The sequence below is a fragment of the Aotus nancymaae genome, unplaced genomic scaffold (genome assembly GCF_030222135.1).
Source record: "Aotus nancymaae isolate 86718 unplaced genomic scaffold, 86718_ANA_hifiasm-v0.15.2.pri h1tg000036l, whole genome shotgun sequence".
Taxonomy (NCBI): domain Eukaryota; kingdom Metazoa; phylum Chordata; class Mammalia; order Primates; family Aotidae; genus Aotus; species Aotus nancymaae.
The window spans coordinates 82593158-82617238 of NW_026988450.1; the positions used below are offsets into that span (position 1 = coordinate 82593158).

Consider the following 24081-nt stretch of genomic DNA (forward strand, 5'->3'; position numbering starts at 1 on the left):
CTGATACCTGAGCAGAGAAGGAAACTGGAGCTGGCAGGACCCAGGTCATATTCCTCCCTGGACGGCCACGGAGCCACAGCCCTTGCCCAAGGTAGAAAAACCGAACGCTCAGGAATAAAGTATTTTTATTTTCTGTTTAAAATGTTTATCGTAACAAAACACAAACCACTTAAATCACTCATCAAACTTACCAAGGTAAGTTCTTTAGTAGCAAGCAGATCTAAGAACAGAAGAAGAAACTGGCTATCTCTTCTTATTTGGAGCACCAGCGAAGCCTTGACATTCACCCTACTGGTGTCGACAGGAGAGTCTGAGATCTTATGCTGAAACCCCAGAGAGGCAGCAGCTTCTGCTCTTGAAATCCACATGACCCACGTACTTCTCTCTCTCAGAGTAGGAAGATCCGCTTAATTCAACTCTCTTTTGGCCTGGTCTTAAGTCCCCCTCACTCACTTGCCTGCTAAATGGAAGCGACCAGAAGCAGAAACAGATGTGGCTGAATTCTACAGACACAGTAAGAGGTAAGGAGCTATGCTGTTTCCATGATCATGGGAGCTAAGATTTATGGACTCAGCCATATGCCAGGCACAGGGCCAGTGGCTTCATTTTGCATAATTAGGTATAATGCATACAACAGCCCCTTGGAGTAAGTTTCATGATCTTCCCATTATACAGATGAGAAAACACAAGTTCAAATTAGAGAAGTGTTTTGTCCAAGGTCACATGCTATTATGTGACAGATCCAAGCAGTCTGGCTCTCTTTCAGTCACTTGCTACAGCACTGGCTATGCCAAGGGCTCCTTCTCCATCCACTGTGACATAAGCTTAGGTGACTCCCATGAAATGGGCTTCTCCAGAGACACCCCCAGGGTTGTCCATCAGGGCAAGGGGCTCTGTCCCAGATGCCTGCAGCTGCTGTGGTAGGGGATGCACATTCAGCCTGGAGAATACAAGGTTGCTCAGCACAAGCCACACGCAGGGCAACTGGCCCACCAGCTCAGCTTCCCGACATCTGATCTTGCATTCATGGTTTTGAATGCTTATGAAACCTCTAAAACATATCAGGCCCTGAGCCAAGTGTTAAGAGATCCCAGAAGTGGGTGAGACCAAAGTGTCACCTGCTCTCATGGAGCTTCCAGTTTGCTGGGGAGAAAAGCCATCTGTGTAACCAACCACACTAGATGGGGTTTGTAATACAGTTCCTAAGAACTGTGATGGGGTAAGGGAGGATGCCCCATCTTCACCACTGCCTGGAGAGTCAGGAGAGCTTCTGCCCCTCGGAAAACATTCCGTTCCTAATTGCACCCCCAGGTCAGGAAGGACCTGACAATCCGACAGCTGAAGCTGACAACAAGGTCTGACCTGACGTGTGCTAACGGGCAGGGGTTATCCCGACAGGCAGGGATCCCCCGGCCCCATAGGTCGTGCTCCTTCTTGGAGTGTTTGCTTTTATGCGGAAGCAGATGCTCCTGGATCCTGCGCCCCTCCCACAGTCAGTATGGGTGGGGTGGGTCTTCCTGAAGCATCCCACCGTGAAGCAAGAAGGAAAGTGGAGAGAGAGAGAGGCGGGCACCTGGCTGTCGGGCCTGGTGGGCCATGGAGAGCTTCTATTCTAAGTTTACTGGAGACTTTCTGAATTATTGGAGGATTTTAAATGTAATGATACTTCTAAAAGATCACTCTGGCTTCTGTGTGAAAACCGGATCTTTGAGCAGCAGGATGGAAAGAGAAGAGCATTCTCCGTGAGCCAGGGGAGGGGGACTGATGGCTGAGAACAGGCTTCTAAAATTCTAATGTGTGCAGGACACCCCTGCTGCTGGTTACACACAAAGCTTGATTTGGGAGGGCTGGTGTCAGGAACTCTGCATTTCTCACAAGCCCCCGATGCTGACCACTGGCCCAGGGACTGCTTAAATGAAAGAGGCAGCCGGGAGCCAGAGGGACGATTTGAGACCCCTTGTGAGGTGGGAGCCCACTGCATGTGCTGACAGGGCAGACGTGGGGGTGGGAGAGGCAAGGAGGCAAGAGGGCCTCCCAGGTTCCGGCGTAGACACCGGAGTGGCCAGGAGGCCCTACCCCGGGTGGGGACACCAGGTGGATAGGAGGAGTGGGAAGGAGGGGGACACCAAGAATTCCTGTTTTGGGGAATTCCTCCGGCCGGGATGGAGACTGCTGTTCTGGTGGGAATGAAGAACAAGGGCCGGCCTGGTGCAGGACAAGTCCACAGGGGCCCTCATCACTCTCCTCTATATGCGGGCCAGCTCTAGCTCCCTCCCGTCAGGGCTATTACAGCCTGGCCTTGGCCCCAAACTTGAAATAGACCAAGTGATCCCAGCCAGCAAGGACAACTTCCCAGGGTGAAGCTGCCTGGAGGGGAGAAATCAATTAAAACCCACCTGCCTTGGCTGAGGACATGGGTCAGGAAGCAGGCACCAAGCAAACAGTAATAAACTCAGCAGTATTAAAACTCAAATAAAGTGGGATTCTGCAAATAGCACCAACCAAAGCTGCAGCTTCTTGGGGCATAATAGCAGAAAGATGGGGGCTTAGGAAAAGGAAGAAAAGCAAAGCTCAATAGATGAGCATCCTCAGGTTAGCTAAGGATGGCTTGTACGGGAAAAAGGCCATAATGAAATAGAGATGAACCTTTGTTCTCTATATTTTCAGACCATTTCTCGTATAGCCACAGATATATCATGGGGCTTATTTTTACTTTAAACATTTCACAAAGAAATGGAATTTTCCATAACCACGATGGTGTAAGAGAGCTCAGCAAGTAATAAAAGAGCTTTGGGAGAGGATGTAACGTGGAGCAGCAGCCGTCCAAAGTCATACCAGAAAATTCTCTCAAATAAGTTTTAGTGAAGACAAAGAAAAAGAAAAGGTTCAAACGACTACAGGAGAACTAAGGAAGGCCTACGAAGGACAGGAGCTGGCAGTAAGTGTCAAGGCGAGTAGCCCATTGCCAAGACTCTGAATGAACCTTTTGTTTCTGAATCTACATGCTAAAGGTCACCATTCAGCAGCAACAGAACAAATGTCCTATAAGAACTGTGAAGTATGAGAACACTTTTAAGAGGCTACCTGCATGTGTAATTAGGAGCTTCATACAATTAAAGTTGGCAAAGCCCCAGATCAAATAAATTGCACTGCAGACTTCATTAGGCAGGAGCCTAACCTCACCAACCAACCGAAGTGCGCAGCTGAAAAGGTTGTCATAGTAAAGGCTATAATAAAGGGAAGAAAACCGAAGTCATCAGTGAAACTTCAGTATTTTACAAAGATCAAAAGGACTTGGAATTAAAAGATAATGTGAAACCTGGATTATTGGTATCTATTAGAAATCCTGGGCATATGCCTAAGAATCTAGTATTAGATCATCTGAAGCCAAAGAAGCATGCTGGGTGCCTATGCTGCCGGTCCTGGAGATATGCAACCGATCTGACTGCCCTCAGAGGACACATCCAATTCTCTCGCCTGGGTCTTCCACGGGCATTTGAAGCCATCGTGACTCATTACACTACAGAGTCTGCAAGCATGGAGTGGGTGTGACACCCAAATACAATAAGGAATAACAGAAAATACAAGCGGTTATGGCAGATGGAAACTGCTGTTACCATCAATTTTTTAAAAATTATACATACTCTTAATCTTCTTGGAAGGATCTGATTCCTTAGATGAACCATAACAATGACAGAAAAAGCTGTAACGGGAAAGTGGAGTAAATGATACAACTGAAGATGCTAGGGTTCCATTACGGTGCAAGAGAATACAAGTCTGCTATTTTAATGTACCGCACATGCAGAGGCAACATGAAATGAAGTCAAAAGAGGCTATGAAGGGGAAAGGTGAAAGGAAAGAAAATAAGAGAAAAGCCAGCCAGCCAGTGACTCTTCTTTTATCTGCACCACGAGAATCATGTTGAAGTTAGGGAGAGACTTGTTTATAATAGAAGTAAAAAAAAGTGCCTCTGTGGGAACAAGAAAAGGAAAATTCCATTAACTCACAAGTTATTTGAGCTTAGACGGCTACTAAAAAAATGGGATGGACTTCATTCTTTTTGTGGCTAGGATTAGAGAAGAGATCTCATCTTGGTCCCACTTTAAGCCCCCTCCCCATTATTTCACCATAAGTTATGAAATGTTCAACATCTGCCACCCAACGGGAGGAGGCTGGTCTGAGCTTCCCTTCAGGTGGCCCCAGGGCACCCGGATTCTCTCAAGCCAGAGGCTGCACTTGAGAAGTCCCTTCTGCAGAGCAGCTTCTCGCCACCAGGAGCCCTTGTCCAGATGGGCAGTGAGGAAGGGGTTGGGGGGCCACATTACTCAGGCCCTTAAATTAAAACATGACAGACTGGACATGCACTTCCTTGCAAACAGGAAACCGGTATATGTGGTCTCCACTGAAGTAGATTGGCCTTTCTTGCAAAAATAATGAACTGCAAATAACAAATAGCAATTCCAACACTGGCTGGCAACAGCATATGTCTTCCAGCAATAACTGCTACTTAAACTCCCTCTCAGACTTCACGCTGTATGGTGAGCCCAGGGTGGGGGCTCTGCCTGCTCTTCTCCCAACACTATCAACCATCACGGGGACCCACCTGAAGGCTGAAGGTGGCAAAGGTTGTGTAGAAGCAGTTGGGAGAAGAAGGTGGGGTGATCTGGGCAAAGCCAGGGTTCCTGCTTGGTTTTTTGTTTGTTTTGTTTGGATCAGTGGTTAAAGCACGTCGGAGGAACACTTGGGATTTTGAACAAGATTGAGGCAGAATAATTCTGTGCTGTGCCCGCAGTCCAAATTGCTCCTTCCCACTAAGGCCCTGACACACAGTGTGGAAGCATTAGCACGCTGCAGGAAAACAACCAACAGAAGAGTGGGGGCAACCCTGGGGGCACTAAAACTGGCGGGCAGTGCGTGTGACCCCAGGCTCATAAGCCAGGGGCAGCCAACTCCTGGGCTGTAAGAGAAACACCCCATGTGGATGGAGACACGGTCCTGCCACGTAGAGTGCTGCTTACACTTGTTCCTACAGAACATCTATTCCCATGGGACCAGTGTCAACAATGGTTTGCTAGCTCATGGCCAGGAGGATTGAGTGAAGTGCTGGTGCTCCATGGAGGACTCCTCGGGGTTGGTGCACTGTGCTGGCACAGTTCTCAGCGTGACTCTCTCAAGGACACGCAGGAGCTGATTCCTGAACCTTAAACCAAAATCTCAACTGTGATGGAAATATGGACCCGCCAATGGACATGTTTTCTGGAAGCTACTAAATCACCACGAAATCTGTCCAACAAAATTGTCTCTGTGACAACTGATAATTTCACCTCTGAAACAAACAAAACTTTCACTGACAAAGAGATACTCACATCCTGAAACATATCTGTACATGAGTAATAGCTCATGTGTCAACTTGACTGGGCATGGGTGCCCAGATATTGGGTCACACATTATTCTAGGTATGGCTGTGATGGTGTTTTTGGATGCGATTAACATTTAAACTGGCAAATGGCCCTCCCTAATGTGGGTGGACCCCATTCAATCAGTTGATGGCCTAAATAGAATAAAAAAGTTGACCCTTCCCTTTTGAAAAGAAGGGAATTCTTCCTCCCAACACCCTTCAAGCTGGGACATTGGTTTTTCCTGCCTTTGGTCTCAAGCTGAAACACTGGCCCTTTCTGGGTCCCATGCCTGCCAGTCGTCAAACTGGAGTCACACCGTTGGCTCTCCTGGGTCCCCAGCTTGCTGACAGCAGACACTGGGATTTGTCAGCTCCAGTCACATCAGCCAATTCCTTCTTTTACACGCACACACACACACACACACACACACACACACACACACACCCCTAGTAGTTCTGTTTCTCTGAGCAACTCTGACAAATACAATGTATTTTGTATCAGGTCTCAGTAAAGCAGGAATGGTGGCTGAGTCACAGAGAAGCAGGCTTGGCAAAGCGCATGGTGCTGGATAGCCTCACTTGGACCAGACTGCATCAGGCAAGCTCTTGTACACATGCGAGTGTGCTGGCCATTCATACAAGCACATGGACTGAAAAGCAACACAACGAAGGAATGACTCACACCACTTCACTGGGAGCCCAACTCCCAAACAGGCTGTCCCTCCACCATCCTCAGAGGCTGACACCCCACAATGCCCCAGCACCCCCAGTCTGCCGTTTAGGGCAAACCCTCAGCAGTAAAAACGGTACAAAATTAAAAAACAAAAAAACTCAGAAAGACCCAAGATTATCATAAAGGCAAACTGTTCAATCATCCTGACCTTCTTAAAAGGAAGATGCTGTGTCATCCAAAGGTGTCCTGATTACTCAAAACGCTCCCAGGAAAAGAAGAAAGGGCATGGTGCAGTAGCTGGCTTAGTGGACCCAGGAACCAGAGGCCAAGACAAATGTCAGTGACAGCCTTAGACAGGCATCGATTGTTCTGCTAAATGTCCAAGGGCAGGAATGCTCAGTGCAGGTTCACTATTTGCAAGAATCAAGAAACTGTCATTTGTTAAAAATGCCAACATTACTTCAAGAGGATAGCACAGGTCAGGAAGCTTATGGCAAAAGGACATTCTGCTGGGGGATATGCCATAAGGCCACAAGCTGGGTGGACTCCAAGTAGGCAGAAGGGAAAGACCAGAAATCCCTGGCCCATGTTACACCAGGCAAGTCATTACTCTATGCAGAGCCTCTTCCCCGACCCCTACCTCTGCCTCCAGTCACCCAGCTAGCACCGGCCACCAGCTCCTGTGCCCACCACTGCCTGGAGCCCTGCCCCCACCCTACACTCACAAAGCCCTCCCTGCTCAGCACCTGCCCCCACCCCAGACCCAGGTTCATGGTAGGCAAGCCCCTGATGCTCCCCATCTTGCTCCTGGGGCCCTGGACCACCTCCCTGAATCATTCAGCCCTCTTGATTGGAACTGCCTGTTTAAGGTCTGCATTTTCCAGAACTCTCGGCCCATTCTGCTTGTTCTTTTTTCCTTTGCACCTTTTGCTGATAACATATTACTTATTATATGTATGTGAATTGGCTATCTCCCCCAATTAAAACATAAGCTTCTCAGCCATATCACCCATCTGATTTGTTCACTGAAACATCCCAAGTCCTGAGAACAGTCCCTGGCTGGTAAAAGCAGCTCAAGGAGTATTTGTTGTATGAAAAAAGTAAGTCATTTCCCTCGTTAGACTATCTGCCTCTTGAGAGTAGGAAGTATCTTAATTCTATAGCCCATGCGGTGGGCACAGTAATGCCCATGCCCCTCAACCAAAGATGTCCACATCCTCATCTTTGAGGCCTGCGAATATGTTGCCTGACATGGTAAAGAAGAATGTGCAGATGTGATCACAGTAAGGACCTGGGGATGGAGACGCCATCCCAGCTGGATAGGCCTGGATAATTTGGGTGGGTCCAATGTAATCAGAAGGGCCCTTAAAAAAGGGAGTAGGACGGCTGGCAATTTGCCCCCTGAAGCAGAGGTCAGAATGCATGGATGTGAAAACTTAACCTGCCATTGCTGGCTCTGAGGATGGAGAAAGGGAGCCTTGGGTCAAGGAATGTGGGTAGCCTCTCAATGCCAAAAAAGGTAAGATAGCAATCCTTCCCAGAAAGACTGCAGCTCTCTCGACACCTTGATTTTAGCACAGGAAACCACTGCAGACTGCTGACCTCCAGAATTGTAAGCTAATAAGTTTGTGATGTTTTAAACCATAAGTTTTTGGTAATTTGTGGCCATGGCAACAGGAAATTAACACACCAGGGACTGAACATACTGTGTTGCTCAGCAAATGCCTGCTAAGTGAGTGCCTGTCAACCATAAATACAACGCTACTTTGAGTCTAAAATAAAATTTAAACCATAAGACCATCCACGAGTGATTTAAGCCATCAGCCAATAGTGATGACTGTTGCCTGCTGCTGTTATTATTTTCTTTGGTTTTTCTTTTCTTTTAATTTAACTAACTAATTTCTACTCAGAGATGCTCATGACAGCATTTCCTGTGCAGCTAGCTAGGTCTTCCATCTACCCTGTCAGGCAGTTCTATTCATCAAATACAAATTTCCTCCTCGTAAAACCTTAACGCAAGATTTAACAATGATAACAAAAGGAATCACCTCACTTAATGAAAACTGTGAGGTTTAACAAACACACACTTAGTTGCACTCAAGTTCTCATCTGGGCCCTTCTGCCAGGCTGGAGCGGGGCGCGCAAGCATGATTCTTTCTGACTGTTTGGAGATGCTTGGGCCCCATGAATCTATTTTTAATGCTGACACTCAAGAAAAGAGAGAAAGTGACAAGAAGTCATCGAGGACACATTTCTGCATCCAACAGAGAATTTAAATGGTCTCAATTATGCGCAAAATCTTTTCCCTGTCTCTTTAAACAGCAAGAAGCAAACATATTTTTCCCAGCTCTCTTCTCTCCAACACTGCCAGCCACCCATCAGCCCTGCCATTACTCTCATCCCAGAAGCTGAAAACCCCAAAAGACTTGGGATTAATCACTTACAGTTATTATTAACGGATTTTGACATGTAAGATTATTTTCAATTAACATTAAGAAATCAAAAAAATATATAAAGAGTGTATATCTATGTGTTTATATGAGAAATAAATTTTGAAATTTTTAACCATCCAGGAGCAACTTATGTACAATGCAGAATTCGTTTTGTTTTTGGCCTTGTGGAAGATGTATATGAAAGAGATATAAAAAGATCTCAAAATATGCTATGGCATAGTAACTTGAAACATTGTTCTGCAGTACACATCACATACTTTATGAGTATTATGAGGCATTCTTGCTTTTTTCTCTCTGACAATTCTGATTTATAGGATACAACTGAAGAATCGAAACCTCCAACACAGTCAATTCTATTTCATAACATTTATTGAGCAGCTACTCTGTGTGACGTCTTGAGTTGGAGCAAAAGAAAGCCCCTGACATCAAGGTGCCTCCCACAGGAGGAAAAGCTTTCCTCTTTCCAAATGGTGCACCAAGGTTCACGTTTCAGTGCTTCAGCACACTTATTCAGCGTATCTAATTTCTTGACAGAAAAACCCTAAACCAGAGTTTAATTAAAAGAAAAAGGTTGAAACCAACTTTACTAATACAGTTATATTTCAATTTAAACTACAGGACAATGGAATTCACAGGGTGCCATTTCACCTGGGAAAGCCTGGAACACCGCATTTCCTTGGCTATAGGAGTGGCGCTTAACGTCTGTCCGCCCGTCAGTCTGTCCACCCACTCTCCTCTCCACCACCGTGAGCGAAGTGCGGGGCCAGGCAGACAAGATATGGCCAGGACTTACACCTTCTTGGGTAACATTTCCAAATGTAGTTCCCCACGACTGTGTAAAACAGCACCACTCTTTGCTGTGTTTGCAATAAGAAAGGAGCTCCTTGGAAGGGTGGCACTGTTTTCTGCTCCTGCAAACACATTCAGCTTGTCGACACTGGTCGTTCCAGATGCTTATCTGCCTCATCCCTTGTTGTGTTGTCAGTCTAATGCCTCAAAGCATATCTAAGCTGCAACCCAAACCCTGCGACCTCATGTATCACTGCATTGCCTGTGAGGCTCAATAAATCATGTCCCCCAGCAGCAACAAATCAATCCAGTTCTTAGAAGGAAGATGCAAGTCACAATCAGAGGCACCTTCCTGCACTCTGAAAAGGATTTCACGTGTATGAAACATCCAAAGTCCTCCTGATACCACCCCAGAGAGACCCTTCCTGAAGTACCAGGTCCAGCTTGGGACTCCATATGTCCAGATGCAAATGAGGAGTTTCAGAAGAGATTTATAAGACAATCTGAAGATTGCAACCTAGAAAACACCAAGAAAAGCTAAAAAGGTACTTAGCCTGGAAGTGTATGAATCTTTTCTCAGCCAGCGCAGATACCAGGTTGCAACAGACGGAAACATCCTCCGCCTACTCTCCCAGCTCGACTCCTGAGAGAAGCCACACTGCAGAGGAGGGATTTTAGGACACGCGATCCAAACATTCATCTAGAAAAGCTAAGTCTTGTTGGTAGATCAAGAAACCCAGGAGTTGAACCAGAATGTATGAATACCCCATAGAATGACTTGGCCTGAATTTCATGCTTTGCATTGGGTCCTCAGTACAGTCAGGGGACAGTTGTGGAGACAGCACTGGGATGTCCCCTCCTGGCTCATCAGGTCACCAGGGACACATCACTCAGGCATCCCTATGTGAGCGCCTAATTAAGAAATATCTTGTATGTTAGTGCCAAGAAAAGCTAACTTCCTTCTTGAGTTAACTGTTCAATGTCTTTACTTTGTTTTCTGTTAAAAAAATTCAGCAGCAGATTTAGTCAATTTCAGGTAACTCTAGTGATACACACCTCTTCCAGGTTTCTCCTCACATGTCAGAGAAATCTTCCCCAACAACCCTTTACAAAATCACCCCAACCCACACTCCTGGACCCCACTCCTCTCCCGCTTCCCTCGCTTCACTTTTCTCCTGGCACTTGTTTACCATCTGACATCCTTTACGTCGTACTGGTTTACTCGAGCTTCATCTTTTCCCCACTGGAAAGTAACCACCATGATGGCAGACACTGGTTCTCTCCTAGACCCCAGCAACTAGAACCCTGCCTGACAACAGTAGGCACTCAATAAATACCAAATGAATCAATACAGGGAGCTAACTGTGAGAAACCCTATAGTTTGCATTTCTACTTTCTCCGTGAACTTGAACTTTGATTTCAGATTATATATTTCCCTGGTTTTGATGCATTTACTGTTTTTGTTTTCTGCTTTTAAAGTATTTGTGTAGGCCAGCTAAAATCTTTTGTAAAATGAAGCAGGTGGTAGCAGATAGAGAGATAGGCATAAGCAGATAAAAAAGATGACCTAATTATCAGACACTTTGCATTTTAACAGATGGTAAAGTCTCCACTGAGGATAGAAAAGGAAATGAGCCAAGCAGATAAAGGATTAATTAAGTGAAGCAACCTTTATCCCAAAATTGATCATCTCTTCCAACCAGAGCAGTATGCTGTGTTGACTGGATCAGGGGTTTACTATTTAGGAAAGCCAGTCCACTGGGAAATCCTCCTGGCTTCTCTGGCTACCCCTATGCATCCTACTAGCTCAATTTACTGATGGGGCCTTAGGCACTGAGGGTTGTTTTCACCAGAGACGTGTCTCAATGGTCCACAGCATGCTCATTTCACTCTGGGATTCTTTGAAAGAAAATGAATGAAGACTTTCCAGAATTTTTTCTTTTTAAATATACTATGCCTCTCCCCCAAACACCTCCTGATACCGCCCCAGTATAGAGATAGAGCTACTGAAGAAGCACTCCCAGATCAGAGGTAGAATAAGAAAAGGCATGAGACTAGACCCAAATCATTCCAAGTTCAACCTCAGATAGGTTAAAGACTTAGAAACACATGGAGGAGGAGAGAAACTGACTATAAGATAGGGATGAATACCTACAAAAGGAGGGTCCCTACCTGTTTAACCACAGTCACTGTCCCTGGTGCCATGGCAACCACTGAGGCAAGGGCAGTGGCGTCATGGGTCTCAGCGCCCAGCTCAATGATCTGCTGCAGGATGTTCACGGCCGTGGGGTCCAGTCGGTCGCCTTAAGAGGAAGAAGCAAAGAGGACATCATTCAGGCCACTGGTGCTGCAGGACATGGAATGCAAAACCAGCTCCTCTGTTCTCTTGGGTGACACCTTCTCCAGAGGATGCACTGGCTTTCTGTAATCGCTCCTTATGACAACAGAAATAATCTGTCTGGTGTGTTATAGCTTACAAAGCATTTTCCATAAGAACATCTCAAAACTCCAAGCAACCCTGTGAGGATGGGACATTGAGATGTTATTTTCATTTTGTAGATTTCTCATTTGGGCCAGTGGGTCAGATACACCACAAAGCCAGAACTCGAAACTACATGCTCTGAGTCCTAATGTGGGGACACAAGGCTGCCCTCCCCACTCCTGAGGAGTGCCAGCCAGGCAGACTCAGTGAAAGCGTGTGCCAAGAAATTCCACAAGTTATAGACGAAACATCCAAGGATGTCTCAATTATTCAACCAGTGGGCTTTAGAACTCCAAACCAATTGAAGCTGGAGGTTCTATTTTAATCATCTCTAAAGACTGGACTCTGCATCATCAGGGCAGCTATTTAGTATCCCCGCCTGCTCCCACCATCTGCCAGGCCATCTGCAGCCGTCCTGAGCACACCCTGACCCTGATCATTAATTTACTAAAAGAGAAATGACTGCTTGATCTCCACCTTAGTATAATATTATGCAGTCTCTGCCAACATTTTCATCCTCATGGGCAGCTTTTTGTGGGCCATGTTCCAATGTGAGTCAATCAATAAGAGATCAGAGAAAGGGGACTCAATGTGTCTCATGCAAAAGGTAGGACATGCTGGTGGCCAAGGCAGTGGCCAGCTATATTCACAATGCATCCCCCGGCACCCCCAAACACATGCACCTTAGGGGAGATGGTGCAAATGTACTTTGCAGCCAATCACTCTGAACGTGCAAGGTTCTAATTCCACTTCCATGGACTCCCTCAATGACCCATTTATCAAGCCCTGGGAACTATTGCTCCTGATGAGAATACAGACAAAGCCCTAACCCTTCCCCCTCACCCCCCAACTCCTCCCAGGGCTCACAGGCTCCTGAGTCAGACTGTAAGCAAATCATGACAGTACCTGGCAGGTCCCATTTCAGGAGTGCAATTAGGGAACAGTGCAGGAAAGTGAGAGGGATTCTCAGGAGGTGACCTGCAGTCTGAGTACTGCAGACAAGGATGAGTTTGGCAGAAAAAGGCTGTGAGAGAGAAGAAACCAGGCTACACCGCAGGGAGCACTGGAGTGTGTGTTCCTTCTGAGAGCTGTAGATCTGGCCGAGGGCAGCACAGCCCAGAGGTGGGATGGCCAGACAGAGACACAGACAAGGCCAGGCAGGAGCCAAAGAAGCTGAGCCTGGCCTTTTCAGCTGCACAGTTAACAGCTAGGAAGAGACACCATCGGAGGGCCTGAGGAGAAGTGAGAGTGTGAGTGAGTCTGAGAGTGAGAGTGAGAGAGAGAGAGAGAGAGAGAGAGAGTGTGTGTGTGTGTGTGTGGTATGCGGGGGGATGTTTGTGCACGTGTGTGTGTGTGCTCATAGGGGATGAAGACAGGCTGCATCTTGTAGGTCCTGAGCGATCACTGATGTCACTGGACATCACGGTAGGAAACTCAAGTTGTGACAAGACCTCAGTGCTGAGAGCCACATTTAACAGCCTGGGCCTCAACTCTTCCATCTGCAGAAGTAGAGGCACCACCTCCTGCATTCTCTGCAGTTCCACAGGCAGTGAACACAGCCCTGCCAATTAATCTTCCCTAAAGCGACTGGCCCACAGGAGTTTTCTGTGCAGCTGCCTTACGATCTGGAGTTTGGGGATTTCAGAACTGGGCAAAAATGGTGTCTTCCTGACTCCTATTTCCTGTCACCATTTCATTCACCTAATGCTTCCCCTTTAACCCAACTTGCTTGACCTCTGCCCTCCAAATATGTACAGGGCTGCAGTATGATACTTGTGTTCTGTTCATATTTTAAAAAGAGCATCAAGAAAAACTGTTTTCTAAGCATAATGCCCCAACTGCCATGTGTGGTGATTTGTTTTTTTTTTTTGAGACACAGTCTCGTTCCATCACCCAGACTGGAGTGCAATGGCACAATCTTGGCTCACTGGAACCTCCGCCTCCTGGGTTCAAGCAATTCTGCCTCAGCCTCCTGAGTAGCTGGGATTACACGCGTGTACCACCATACCTGGCTAATTTTTGTATTTTTAGTAGAGACGGGGTTTCACCATGTTGGTCAGGCTGGTTTCGAACTTCTGACCTCATGATTTATCCGCCTCAATCTAACATTTGACAATCATGACATTTGATGTAAAAATCCTGATGGGCCTCTTGGGAAGGATTGGGGAAGGAGCGATTCTGGCCTTGCAGGTCTGCAAAGTGACCCCTGCACGCCACAGTCTCTGCCACTCTCTACCACCCACTGAACCCACACCACATCCTGCCACTGCCTGCCTGGTCCCTGTAGGCCCTGGAATAGATGTCCCTGAGGAAGCATGGAATGGGATGATGCCGTGACAAGCTAGGAGACCTAAATTCCAGGACGAGCTCTCTCCAACATCCTAAAGCGGGTGACCCTCAGCCAAGCACTAACAACCATTAACCATTAGTCAATCATTAACAGTGAACAGCAACCTTCTGCCTCTATGAAGTGAGAATAGTCAGATCTACTCCCCTTACAAGGCTGTTCTGAGAATTAAATGTGCTAGGATGTGGGGAAATCCTGTGGCCCTGTTCTAAGGCCTCCCCTCTGCTGTGGCTCTGCTCTAGAGCATTTCTGGAGGCAGAGATCTCTGGTGCCTGGTAATGGGATTGCTTCTGCAGACTGAACGCTGGGCCAGGGATTCAGAAGCAGATCACCCAATGGACACCATTCATCACAAATGCATGCGTTCAGCTCATCTAGGAAAGACAGCTGTGAGATGACAAAGGAAGACCAGGCACCCTCACCACTCTCAGAGGTGTATCTCAGGTCCTGGAGCGCGGCCACAGCTGCCTGTGTCCCCTGAATGTCTTCTTCCGCCTCTGTGATGTGGAGATACTGGGTGGAGGGCTCCTCAGGAGCTTCTGTTGCTGTCTAAATAAAAACATAACACCTAAGTCATCTCCTAAAAGATCGACTGTTGCCCAGAAGTTCCAAGATAATGTATTAAGACAGAACAAATGCACACAAGAAAGCAATACATTGCAACATCTTGTTTACCTGGCACCCCTGAGAAACCAGTTGCTCCCATAATTATACTTTCCAAAGATAAAACTTATCTTTGTGAGGACCAAGACCTTTAAAAACCAGCTTTGGTAAAAAGCCCCTGCTGGACATTTTTGTGGTGAGAAACAGAGCATGTATGTTGTTCACAATTAGCTCAGATATTCTTGCATACACTCTTCTAACGGCTTCTCTGTTTCCTCCCAAGGTGACCAACACTACCTCTAACCTGCGCCTTACCCTGGGGACTGGTGCCATGTGGCCAATGGAGGAAGGGGCACAGCCACCGGGCAGCTGATGGTGGAAGCGTTAGGGGAGGTGATTACACAGAGGAAGGGACACAGCTACAGGGCAGCCATGGTGGACGGGGTAGGGAGGGTGATTACACAGAGGAAGAGGGGCAGCTGATGGTGGATGGGGTAGGGCAGGTGATTACACAGAGGAAGAGGGACAGCCATGGGGCAGCTGATGGTGGATGGGGTGGGGCAGCTGATGGTGGACAGGGTAGGGCGGGTGATTACACAGAGGAAGAGGGGCAGCTGATGGTGGATGGGGTAAGGTGGGTGATTACACAGAGGAAAGGATGCAGCCACAGGGCAGCTGATGTTTGACGGGGTAGGGCGGGTGATTTACACAGAGGAAGGGGCACAGCCACAGGGCAGCTGATGATGGAAGCGAAAGGACCAGTGATGACACAGCATGTGGAAAGCACAGGTCCTGGCAGAGTAAGAGTTCAGCAAATCTTAGCTATGTGTGCCATTCTTATTCTTCCATGAAGGTAAGAAACAAAACTGACTACAAGAAATATATTTGCACAAAATCAGGACTTGTGAGAGGAGGAGGAGGTAAAGTGGCATTCACAGGCACCTCGTGCCTCAAGGAGAGAAGAGGTGGAACAGAAATTTTACAGAACTACATGTTAATAATTATCTCTTTCTGGACAGGATGAAAAGTGCTGGCAAAACTTTAACACCAGATGCATGAATGTCACCAATGAAGAAGAACAAAAAGAAGGACTTCCAACAGAATTTACAGGAGTCAAGTTATGCTCGATAAGCACAGATCAGTAAATTACATAGAGGTTCGGAATAGCATGTAGTATTCCTTCACGGCCAACTGGCCAAGTCCATTTAGGTGTTTCCATCCCGACATATAGTAGACACCCCAAAAATATTAAATGAATGCATAAATGAACAAAAAGAAGAACATTTTGTTCTCAGTACCATGAGGCAACAGATTGGCCGACAGTAGATTCAGGCAATGCCTTAGCTTGTGAAAGGACAGGATGCAGCCTGAAAGGTTTCTCCTCATTCTGGGGAGAGCATGTAGTAATTGCTGTCAGGAAGGGTGGTGCTCTTTGCAAGGCATTCTTGGGAGCCAGGTGGTACACACAGCTTCCTGGCTGCTCACCATCTCATGTATAGAGTCAACTACCTGGCCTTATGTCAGCTATTTCTGCTGGGTTCACAGCTCTGCATAAGATGCTAGAATCTGCTGGAAGCAAGGCCTTCAGGGGAGACGGGCATTACTGCATGCATTTATAAAAGCACCGACTGACAAGACGGACTGAGTTTTACATTGGTAATTGACATTCGAATGTCTATTTTGTTAATGAAGAGTAAATTCTTCTAGTATATATTAATACTTGAAACAGTAGATGATTGTTTTAGCATAGATGAAGATGTAAAAGTGACCATCATCAACATCCACAATAATCATAGCAGCTGCCATTTTCTCAGGGCCTCCAAGGGGCTGGTTCAGACCTCAGTATTTTACACATGGTTTCTCTCGGTGCTTCTGAGCACTCAAGGATTATTAGCCTTCCGTACAGATGAGAACACTGAGCCATGAGGGTTAAACAATGGCTTAAGGGCAAGCAGTTTATAGGTGACAGAGGGTTCAAAGGGCTCCAAACTTCTTACTTTAAAAAAAAATTATAAAAAAATTTTAAACACACAAAAGCAGAAAGACTGATCTAATAAACTGCCACATATCCATTAACCAATTTCAGCAATGATCAATCATGGCTAGTCTTTCTTGGCCTATGTTCCCATGCACTCTACGCCCTGCCCTGGGATTATTCTGAAGTAAATCCTGAAATCATTATTTCCTCTATAAATATTTCACAGTGTACCTCTAAAAAACAAAACTCGTCCAAAAAGAGAACTACAGTGCTCCTGTTGCACTTAAAAACTTGATAATAAATCCTTAATATCATCAATGGTCTAGACAATGTTTAAATTTCCCCAATTATCTCATATTTTAGGTTTGTTCAAATCAAATCTAAACAAGGTTCACATATTAGAACTGATTAATATGTCTCATAAGACTTAAAACCCATAAGCTCTTCCTCCATTTCTGGCATTTTTCCCCTTGTAGTATCTGTTGAAGACAGCAGGGTGTTTGCCTTACACAGCTGTCAGCAATCTAACTTTCGCTGATTGCATCCCCATGGAATTGACCAACATTCCTCCGTCCACAGTCTTTTCGGTAAACTGGTCACGGTATAAATAATAAAGCTTAATTAGATTCAGCTTTCCTTTTTGCTAAGAGTGCTTCATGAGTTATACTGGGCAATTCTTTCAGGAGACACACTTTGGACGGTGGTCTCTTTAATGTAATATCAGCAGTAACTGATGATCATTGCTAAATCCATGACATCATTAGAAGGCTGCAACATGGTAATATTCTAATTTTTCATGTGTTAGTTGAAATAGTTGGAAAGAAAAACCTTCCCCTCATCAAATGTTTGGTTATGTTTACATAGGGTTTATTTATTTATTTATTTATTTTTTAAAGGTATTATAGGGCTGGGTGTGGTGGTTCACGCTTGTATTCCCAGTATTTTGGGAAGCCAGGGTGGGAAGATCACTTGAGGCCAGGAATTTGAGACCAGCCTAGGCAACAAAAAGAAATCTTGTCTCTATTTTTAAAAATTTCAAAAAATTAGCCAGGTATAGTGGTGCCTGCCTATAGTCCCGTCTGCTTGAAAGACAGTAGACAGGACTACTGTCTCTTGAGGTAAAAGAACTGCTTGAGCCCAGGAGTTCGAGGTTGCAGTAGGCTATGAAAGGAAGCTCCATGGCATGCCAGGCTGGGTAGCTAGACCCTAGCTATCAAAAATTTAAAAAATAAAGGCAGGACAATTGTTTAATTCTTGGTCTTAATTTACCAGTTTTCTTTTTTTTTTAATTGTACTTTAGGTTCTGGGGTACACGTGCAGATGACGGAGGACTGTTGCATAGGTACACCCATGGCAATGCGGTTTGCTGCCTCCATCCCCCCATCACCAACATCTGGCATTTCTCCCCATGTTATACCTCCCCGACCTCCTCACCACCCCGCACCGTACCTCCCTTGGCCCCCCACAACAGACCCCAGTGTGTGATGCTCCCCTCCCTGTGTCCATGTGTTCTCATTGTTCAACACCCACCTATGAGTGAGAACATATGATGTTTGATTTTCTGTTGTTGTATCAGTTTGCTGAGAATGATGGTTTCCAGATTCATCCATGTCCCTATAAAGGACACGAACTCATCGTTTTTTACGGCTGCATAGTATTCCATGGTGTATATGTGCCACATTTTCCCTGTTCAGTCTATCATCGATGGGCATTTGGGTTGCTTCCAGGTCTTTGCTATTGTAAACAGTGCCTCTATGAACATACGTGTGCATGTGTCTTTATAACAGAATGATTTATAATCCTTTGGGTATACACCCAGTAATGGGATTGCTGGGTCAAATGGATTTCTATTTCTAGGTCCTTGAGGAATCACCACACTGTCTTCCACAATGGCTGAACTAGTTTACACTCCCACCAACAGTGTAAAAGTGTTCCTATTTCTCCACATCCTCTCCAGCATCTGTTGTCTCCAGATTTTTTAATGATCGCCATTCTAACTGGTATGAGGTGGTATCTTAATGTGGTTTTGATTTACATTTCTCTAATGATCAGTGATGATGAGCATTTTTTCATATGTTTTTTGGCCTCATATATGTCTTCTTTTGAGTGTCTGTTCATATCCTTCTCCCACTTTTGGATGGTTTTGTTTTCTTTCTTGGATTCTGGATATTAGCCCTTTGTCAGATGGGAAGATTGCAAAAATTTTTTCCCATTCTGTTGGTTGCCAGTTCACTCTAATGATTGTTTCTTTTGCTGTACAGAAGCTCTGGGGTTTAATTAGGTCCCATTTGTCTATTCTGGCTTTTGTTGCCAATGCTTCTGGTCTTTTAGTCATGAAGTCCTTGCCTATGCTGATGTCCTTCAAAATGAAGAGTTGTTTCTCTAACATTCTACGAAGGTGACTGAGTTGTTTTTTCCAAATATCATTATAAACTTACAGAATGAAATATATTTTATGTGTTTCACTGTCATTATTAAACACTAGGAACAGCCTCAGAATCACAATATCATCCCTAATACCAACAATAGAATACATGAAAACTGCAGCTTTTGCAGTTTGTTTTGCCCTTAGGTTACATCCTAATCAAATAACTGTTTTGAAGTCTCTTGAAATTGTTCCTCTCTATGTAGTTATGTCACCAATTTGATATATAGTTAGAATCATTTATTTCATTTTACTCGCAATGTTTAAGACTAGCTTTTAAGTTTGTTTTTATTATTATATAAAATACTTTTACAATATTTTATATAATCAGAGTCGAATCTACGCAGAAGGGTATGTTGAGCAGTTAGGCAGAGAACAATAGGGGTATCCCTTCCATCTTGTCCTCTGCCTCCTTTCCCTAAATAAAATGACCCCATTTCTAATTTTTTGTAACTACTTTACTTTGAAATAATTTTAGACTTACACAAGAGTTCCAAAGTCGTAAAGAGCTGCAACAGAGAGTTCCTGCTGACCCTTGAACCAACCTCCCCTAATCTTAACATCTTTCATAATCATGGCACAATGATCAAAACAAGAAATTAACATTAGGACACTATTACTAATTAAACAGTAGGCTTTATCCAGATTCCTCCAGTTTTCTTATCAATGTTCTTTCTCTATTCCAGGATCCAATCCTGCATGGCACAGAGCATTTAGCCATCATGCCTCCACTGTCTCCTCCTGTCTGTGAAAGTTCCTCAGACTTTACTTATCTTTCACGACCTTGACACTTTTGAGGAGTACAGATGAGGTATTAGAACTCACATTCATTTGGATTTGTCCGATGGTTTCTGATAATTAAAGTGAGGTTGAATATTTTAGTTAAGAACACCATGAGATGAAGTGTCTTCTCATCTGATAACATTGTATCAGGCATTGTATCAGGTAACACATGATGTCAGCATGCTTCATTACTGATCACACCAACCTCTATCTTTTGGTGAAGGTGATGCCTCCACTGTAAAGTTCTTATTTTTGCCTTTTGTAATTCACAAATATTTGGAAGGAGATATTTAGAGTTTATGTGAATAACCCATTTCTTCTTAAACTTTTGCCTACTAACTTTAGCATTCATTAATGGATCTCACCTGCTATGACTGCTCCTGTGGTATTCTAATAGGATTTTTCTATTTCCTTCATTCCTTCTACATTTATTAATCATAATATTTGTTGGGGGAAAAGCACAATTCCTTTTCCCACATTTATTTATTCGATTATTTGTGTCAGTATGGACACATATTTATTTTATACCTGGAGTTGTAACTTGAAGTATAAAATACTAGATTTGGATCTGATCCAATATTATCATTTATTTTGATTCTCACATTCTTCCAGCTTTAGCCACTGGGAGCTCAATTAGGTTTGTCTCCTGTGCTCTTCTGGTAAAACCACTGTTCTCTAAAGTTACTGAGTTCAGCTCCTTTCTTCCTCAACCCCTTTACTGTAAATATGTCATTCATCTGTAACACGGTTAGACTCATTTGCTATATATACTCTTTCAAGTTTTAAATTTATCCTTCAACTTTAAATATATAAACAAAGCACACATGCACACACTTTTCTTCACTGCTTTTTTTCACATAACATCTGCAGTGTAACTGTGCCATAACATACTCACTGAACCTCTAGTTAACGGACAGTGGGCTGTTTCCAGCCACATGCTATTAACAATAGCGCTGCAGTGACCACCCTTATGCAGATACCTTTTCTCATTTTTCCTAATGAAACTTTGGGATGGTTTCCTAACAGTGGGATTATTTAGTTAATGGATAAAAAATTCATATGTAATTTTGTTACATATTGCTAGTCCCTTCATAGGGCTGGGCCATTTTACATTCCTACCAGCAACTTACGAGAGCAGATTTCCCCACAGCCTTTCCAGTAGAAATAACTTTTGGATTTCTGTCAAGCTAGAAGGTGAGAAAGTCCATTCCAGGCTAATTTTAATGAACATTTATTTCCTTATGTGAGGCTGATCATGTTTTCAGATTTTCAAAGTCATTTACATTTCCTTTTCCCTGAACCTTTCTTATCTCTTGCCCATTTTTCTAATGGGTTGTTGAGCTTTCTCATCACTATTTTTTATAGGCCTTTTATAAAAATATTTATTTTTTCTATGATATGACTGAAAATGTTTTTATCATTTATCTTTTTATTTGTTTATGAGTTCTTTTCTGTAAGACTTTTAAAGTTTTTCTATGTAATTTTTAAAAAATCTTTTTCCTTATTGAGTCTGGATTTTGAATTATAGTTACAAAGGTTCTCCACACTCTCAGTTTATAGATGAATTCACTTTTGTTTTCTTCTAGTATTTGTAAAATATTAGTTTTTACATTTAAATATCTGAACCTTTTGAAATGTCTCATATAACTTTATATGTTATAATAAACAGATTCAATTTTATCTTTTTTCAGATAGCTATTTAGTTATCCTATGTCACTTATCAAAAAGCTCACCTTTCTCCTGCCAACTGGAGACACCATCCTTATCATATACTAAATTTCCATATATCATTGGGTCTATTCTAAATTTTCTGTTCTGTTTCATTAGACCATCTATTCATGCACACTCTCTTAGTTACAGAGATTTCATAATATGTTTAAATATCTGGTAGGATTCTCCTCTTACAGTTGTTATTCCCAAGGGTTTCCTAGATAATTGTACTTAGTCTTCCAAATGAACTTTAGAAATCAACTTGATTAGCTCCAGAAAAAAAATCTAATGGTATTTAGATTATATGCAATATGTAATAGATCATATTACACTGATAAGTATTGTGTAAATTACCTTCAGGGGAATTAACATCTTTATGATATTGAGTATTCCCAGGTTTATGTCTCTTTCAGGAGTATTTATAGTTTCCCATATTTACATTTTGGACATTTTTTATAAAATTTATGCCTAGATTTATCTTGGTTTTGTTTCCTGTATCAAACAGGGATTTTGTTTCCACTGTAATTGATTTATATATGTATATATGTGTGCATATATTAGCATATACATACTTATATATACACATAGTGTATACACAATTATATGTGCAGGTATATATGTATCTATGCTACTAACTGTTGTACATTGACCTTTTAATCTGCTGCTTTTTGTTTGCATTAGCTTTTCATTCATTCTTTTGGATGTTCTGAAAATATCTTCCTATTATATGCATATAGAGATACTTTTATTTCTTTCCTTCCAGTTCTAGGTCTCCATCTGCTTTGCCTGGTCTAGCCACACTGATTGATGCCTTCACATGATGTCAATGAACAGCAGAGCCACCGGGCACTTTTGTCTGCTTCTGACTTTAGTGCAAACACTCTAGTGTTTCCCAATGAAGTAAGATGCTGGTAAGAAACGGGTGACACAATTTTTTTCACTGGGTGACACAATTTTTTTTCATCTTAAGGATGCATCCATCAAATTCTATTTACTCTTTTTCTTCAGTGAACACTGAATTTTGTCAGATGCCTTTTCTGCATCTATGAAGGTGACTGTTTCATATTATAATGGACTATGTTAACATGTTATCTTCCACTGAGACCACCTTTCCCTTGCATTCCAGAATAATCCCCACACTGTCATGATGTATTTTTTTTTTAGTGTTGTGTATTCTGTTTAAAAGCCTTCTCCTAACGCCTGGATGCTCTGTAAAGTCCTTAGATAAACTGAGGGTGATTTTTGCCCCCAGGAAACACTGAACACTGGCAATGTAATGGAGACATTTTTGGATATCTCAACAGGGGATGGGGTTGGCAAGGGGGTGATGCTACTAGTAACTAGTGAGAAGAGGCCAGAAATGCAGCTAAACAGCCTGTAGGGCACAGGACAGCCCTCTACAACAAAGAATAGCCCAGACCAAAATGTCGACAGCACTGAGTATGAGAAACCCTGTTTTAGGTAACTGCAATTAGTCTGGGGAGGTGATACCTAGTATCTGAAAAGAGAGATGGCCATTGGCTCTGGTAAGAAAGATGTGTTTTCAGCCAGGTGACTGGTTCCAACTCCTAAGGAAAAACAGCAAAGATGGCAGATAGTAGCATGAACCCTCCACAGAAGGAGAGCAAGACCTAGAATCAGGAAATGGAGCTTTTTCCAATTCTCTCGGTGAGGATGGCAATACAATAGAATACCTGCCTTCCATTCTTTCAGATGCAACATCTGAAACTTGGGATTTGTGAATCATGTAAGTAAAAGTGTCCAGGAGGCCATTACAAACTTTCACAAAAGGGTCTAATTTAACCCAGCACAAGAATTCATGGGCTTGGCCCAGACCTTACCCAGTTATACCCCTCAGACATGAGACATAATGTGAAAATGTTTCAGAAGTTTCCCAACCAGAAAATCCAATGTTCTGAAGGAATGACTGTCTGTACCCAGTATCTGGGCTTGCCTGGCTTGTCATTTGTTTTAGAAATGTCAAGATTAATACCATACTTAAAAAAAATTACCTCCCACTTGGGGTCTCCATCAATTTCCACCACCTTCAAGCCATGTTTGTTCTTCAAGTGCCTATTGAACTCCCATTTGGTGCCATATACAAAGCTGCAAACAGGACACTTCAAACCACCTGAAAGCACAGACAGAGGTTTAAAAAAAGTGTTCATAACACATAAAAATGCAACAGTTCCTCCTTTATTCCAAATGCCTCAAATCTAGTAAGCATTATTTTGTCTCCAGCACTTATAATCAAGCCAAGCTTACTTAGCATTGGAACACAATAGCCACAGTGTGTATGTTTTTCAAGGCAGAGATTTTAAAACTTAATGTACTTTTTTATTTGTTGAATAAGCTTTTGCAGACATCCTAATATGTGACTAACAGTTTAAATGCCAGAGAGAACTAAGATGAGTAATATAATTCCCTTTGCCAGTGGGTA

At 43.6% G+C, this 24081-nt stretch overlaps 1 protein-coding gene across 4 annotated transcripts in view; it reads right to left on the reverse strand.

Moving 5' to 3' along the window:
* Window positions 1-24081, reverse strand: part of ZFAT (zinc finger and AT-hook domain containing) — a 257157-nt gene that overhangs the window by 41784 nt on the left and 191292 nt on the right. For all 4 annotated transcript variants that reach the window (XM_021675915.2, XM_021675914.2, XM_021675917.2 and 1 more), the window contains 3 exons: window positions 23654-23772; window positions 14565-14691; window positions 11486-11616 (listed from right to left, as the gene is read on the reverse strand). In XM_021675915.2, coding sequence (XP_021531590.2) covers window positions 11486-11616; window positions 14565-14691; window positions 23654-23772 — 377 coding nt within the window. The remainder of the gene's footprint in view (window positions 1-11485; window positions 11617-14564; window positions 14692-23653; window positions 23773-24081) is intronic.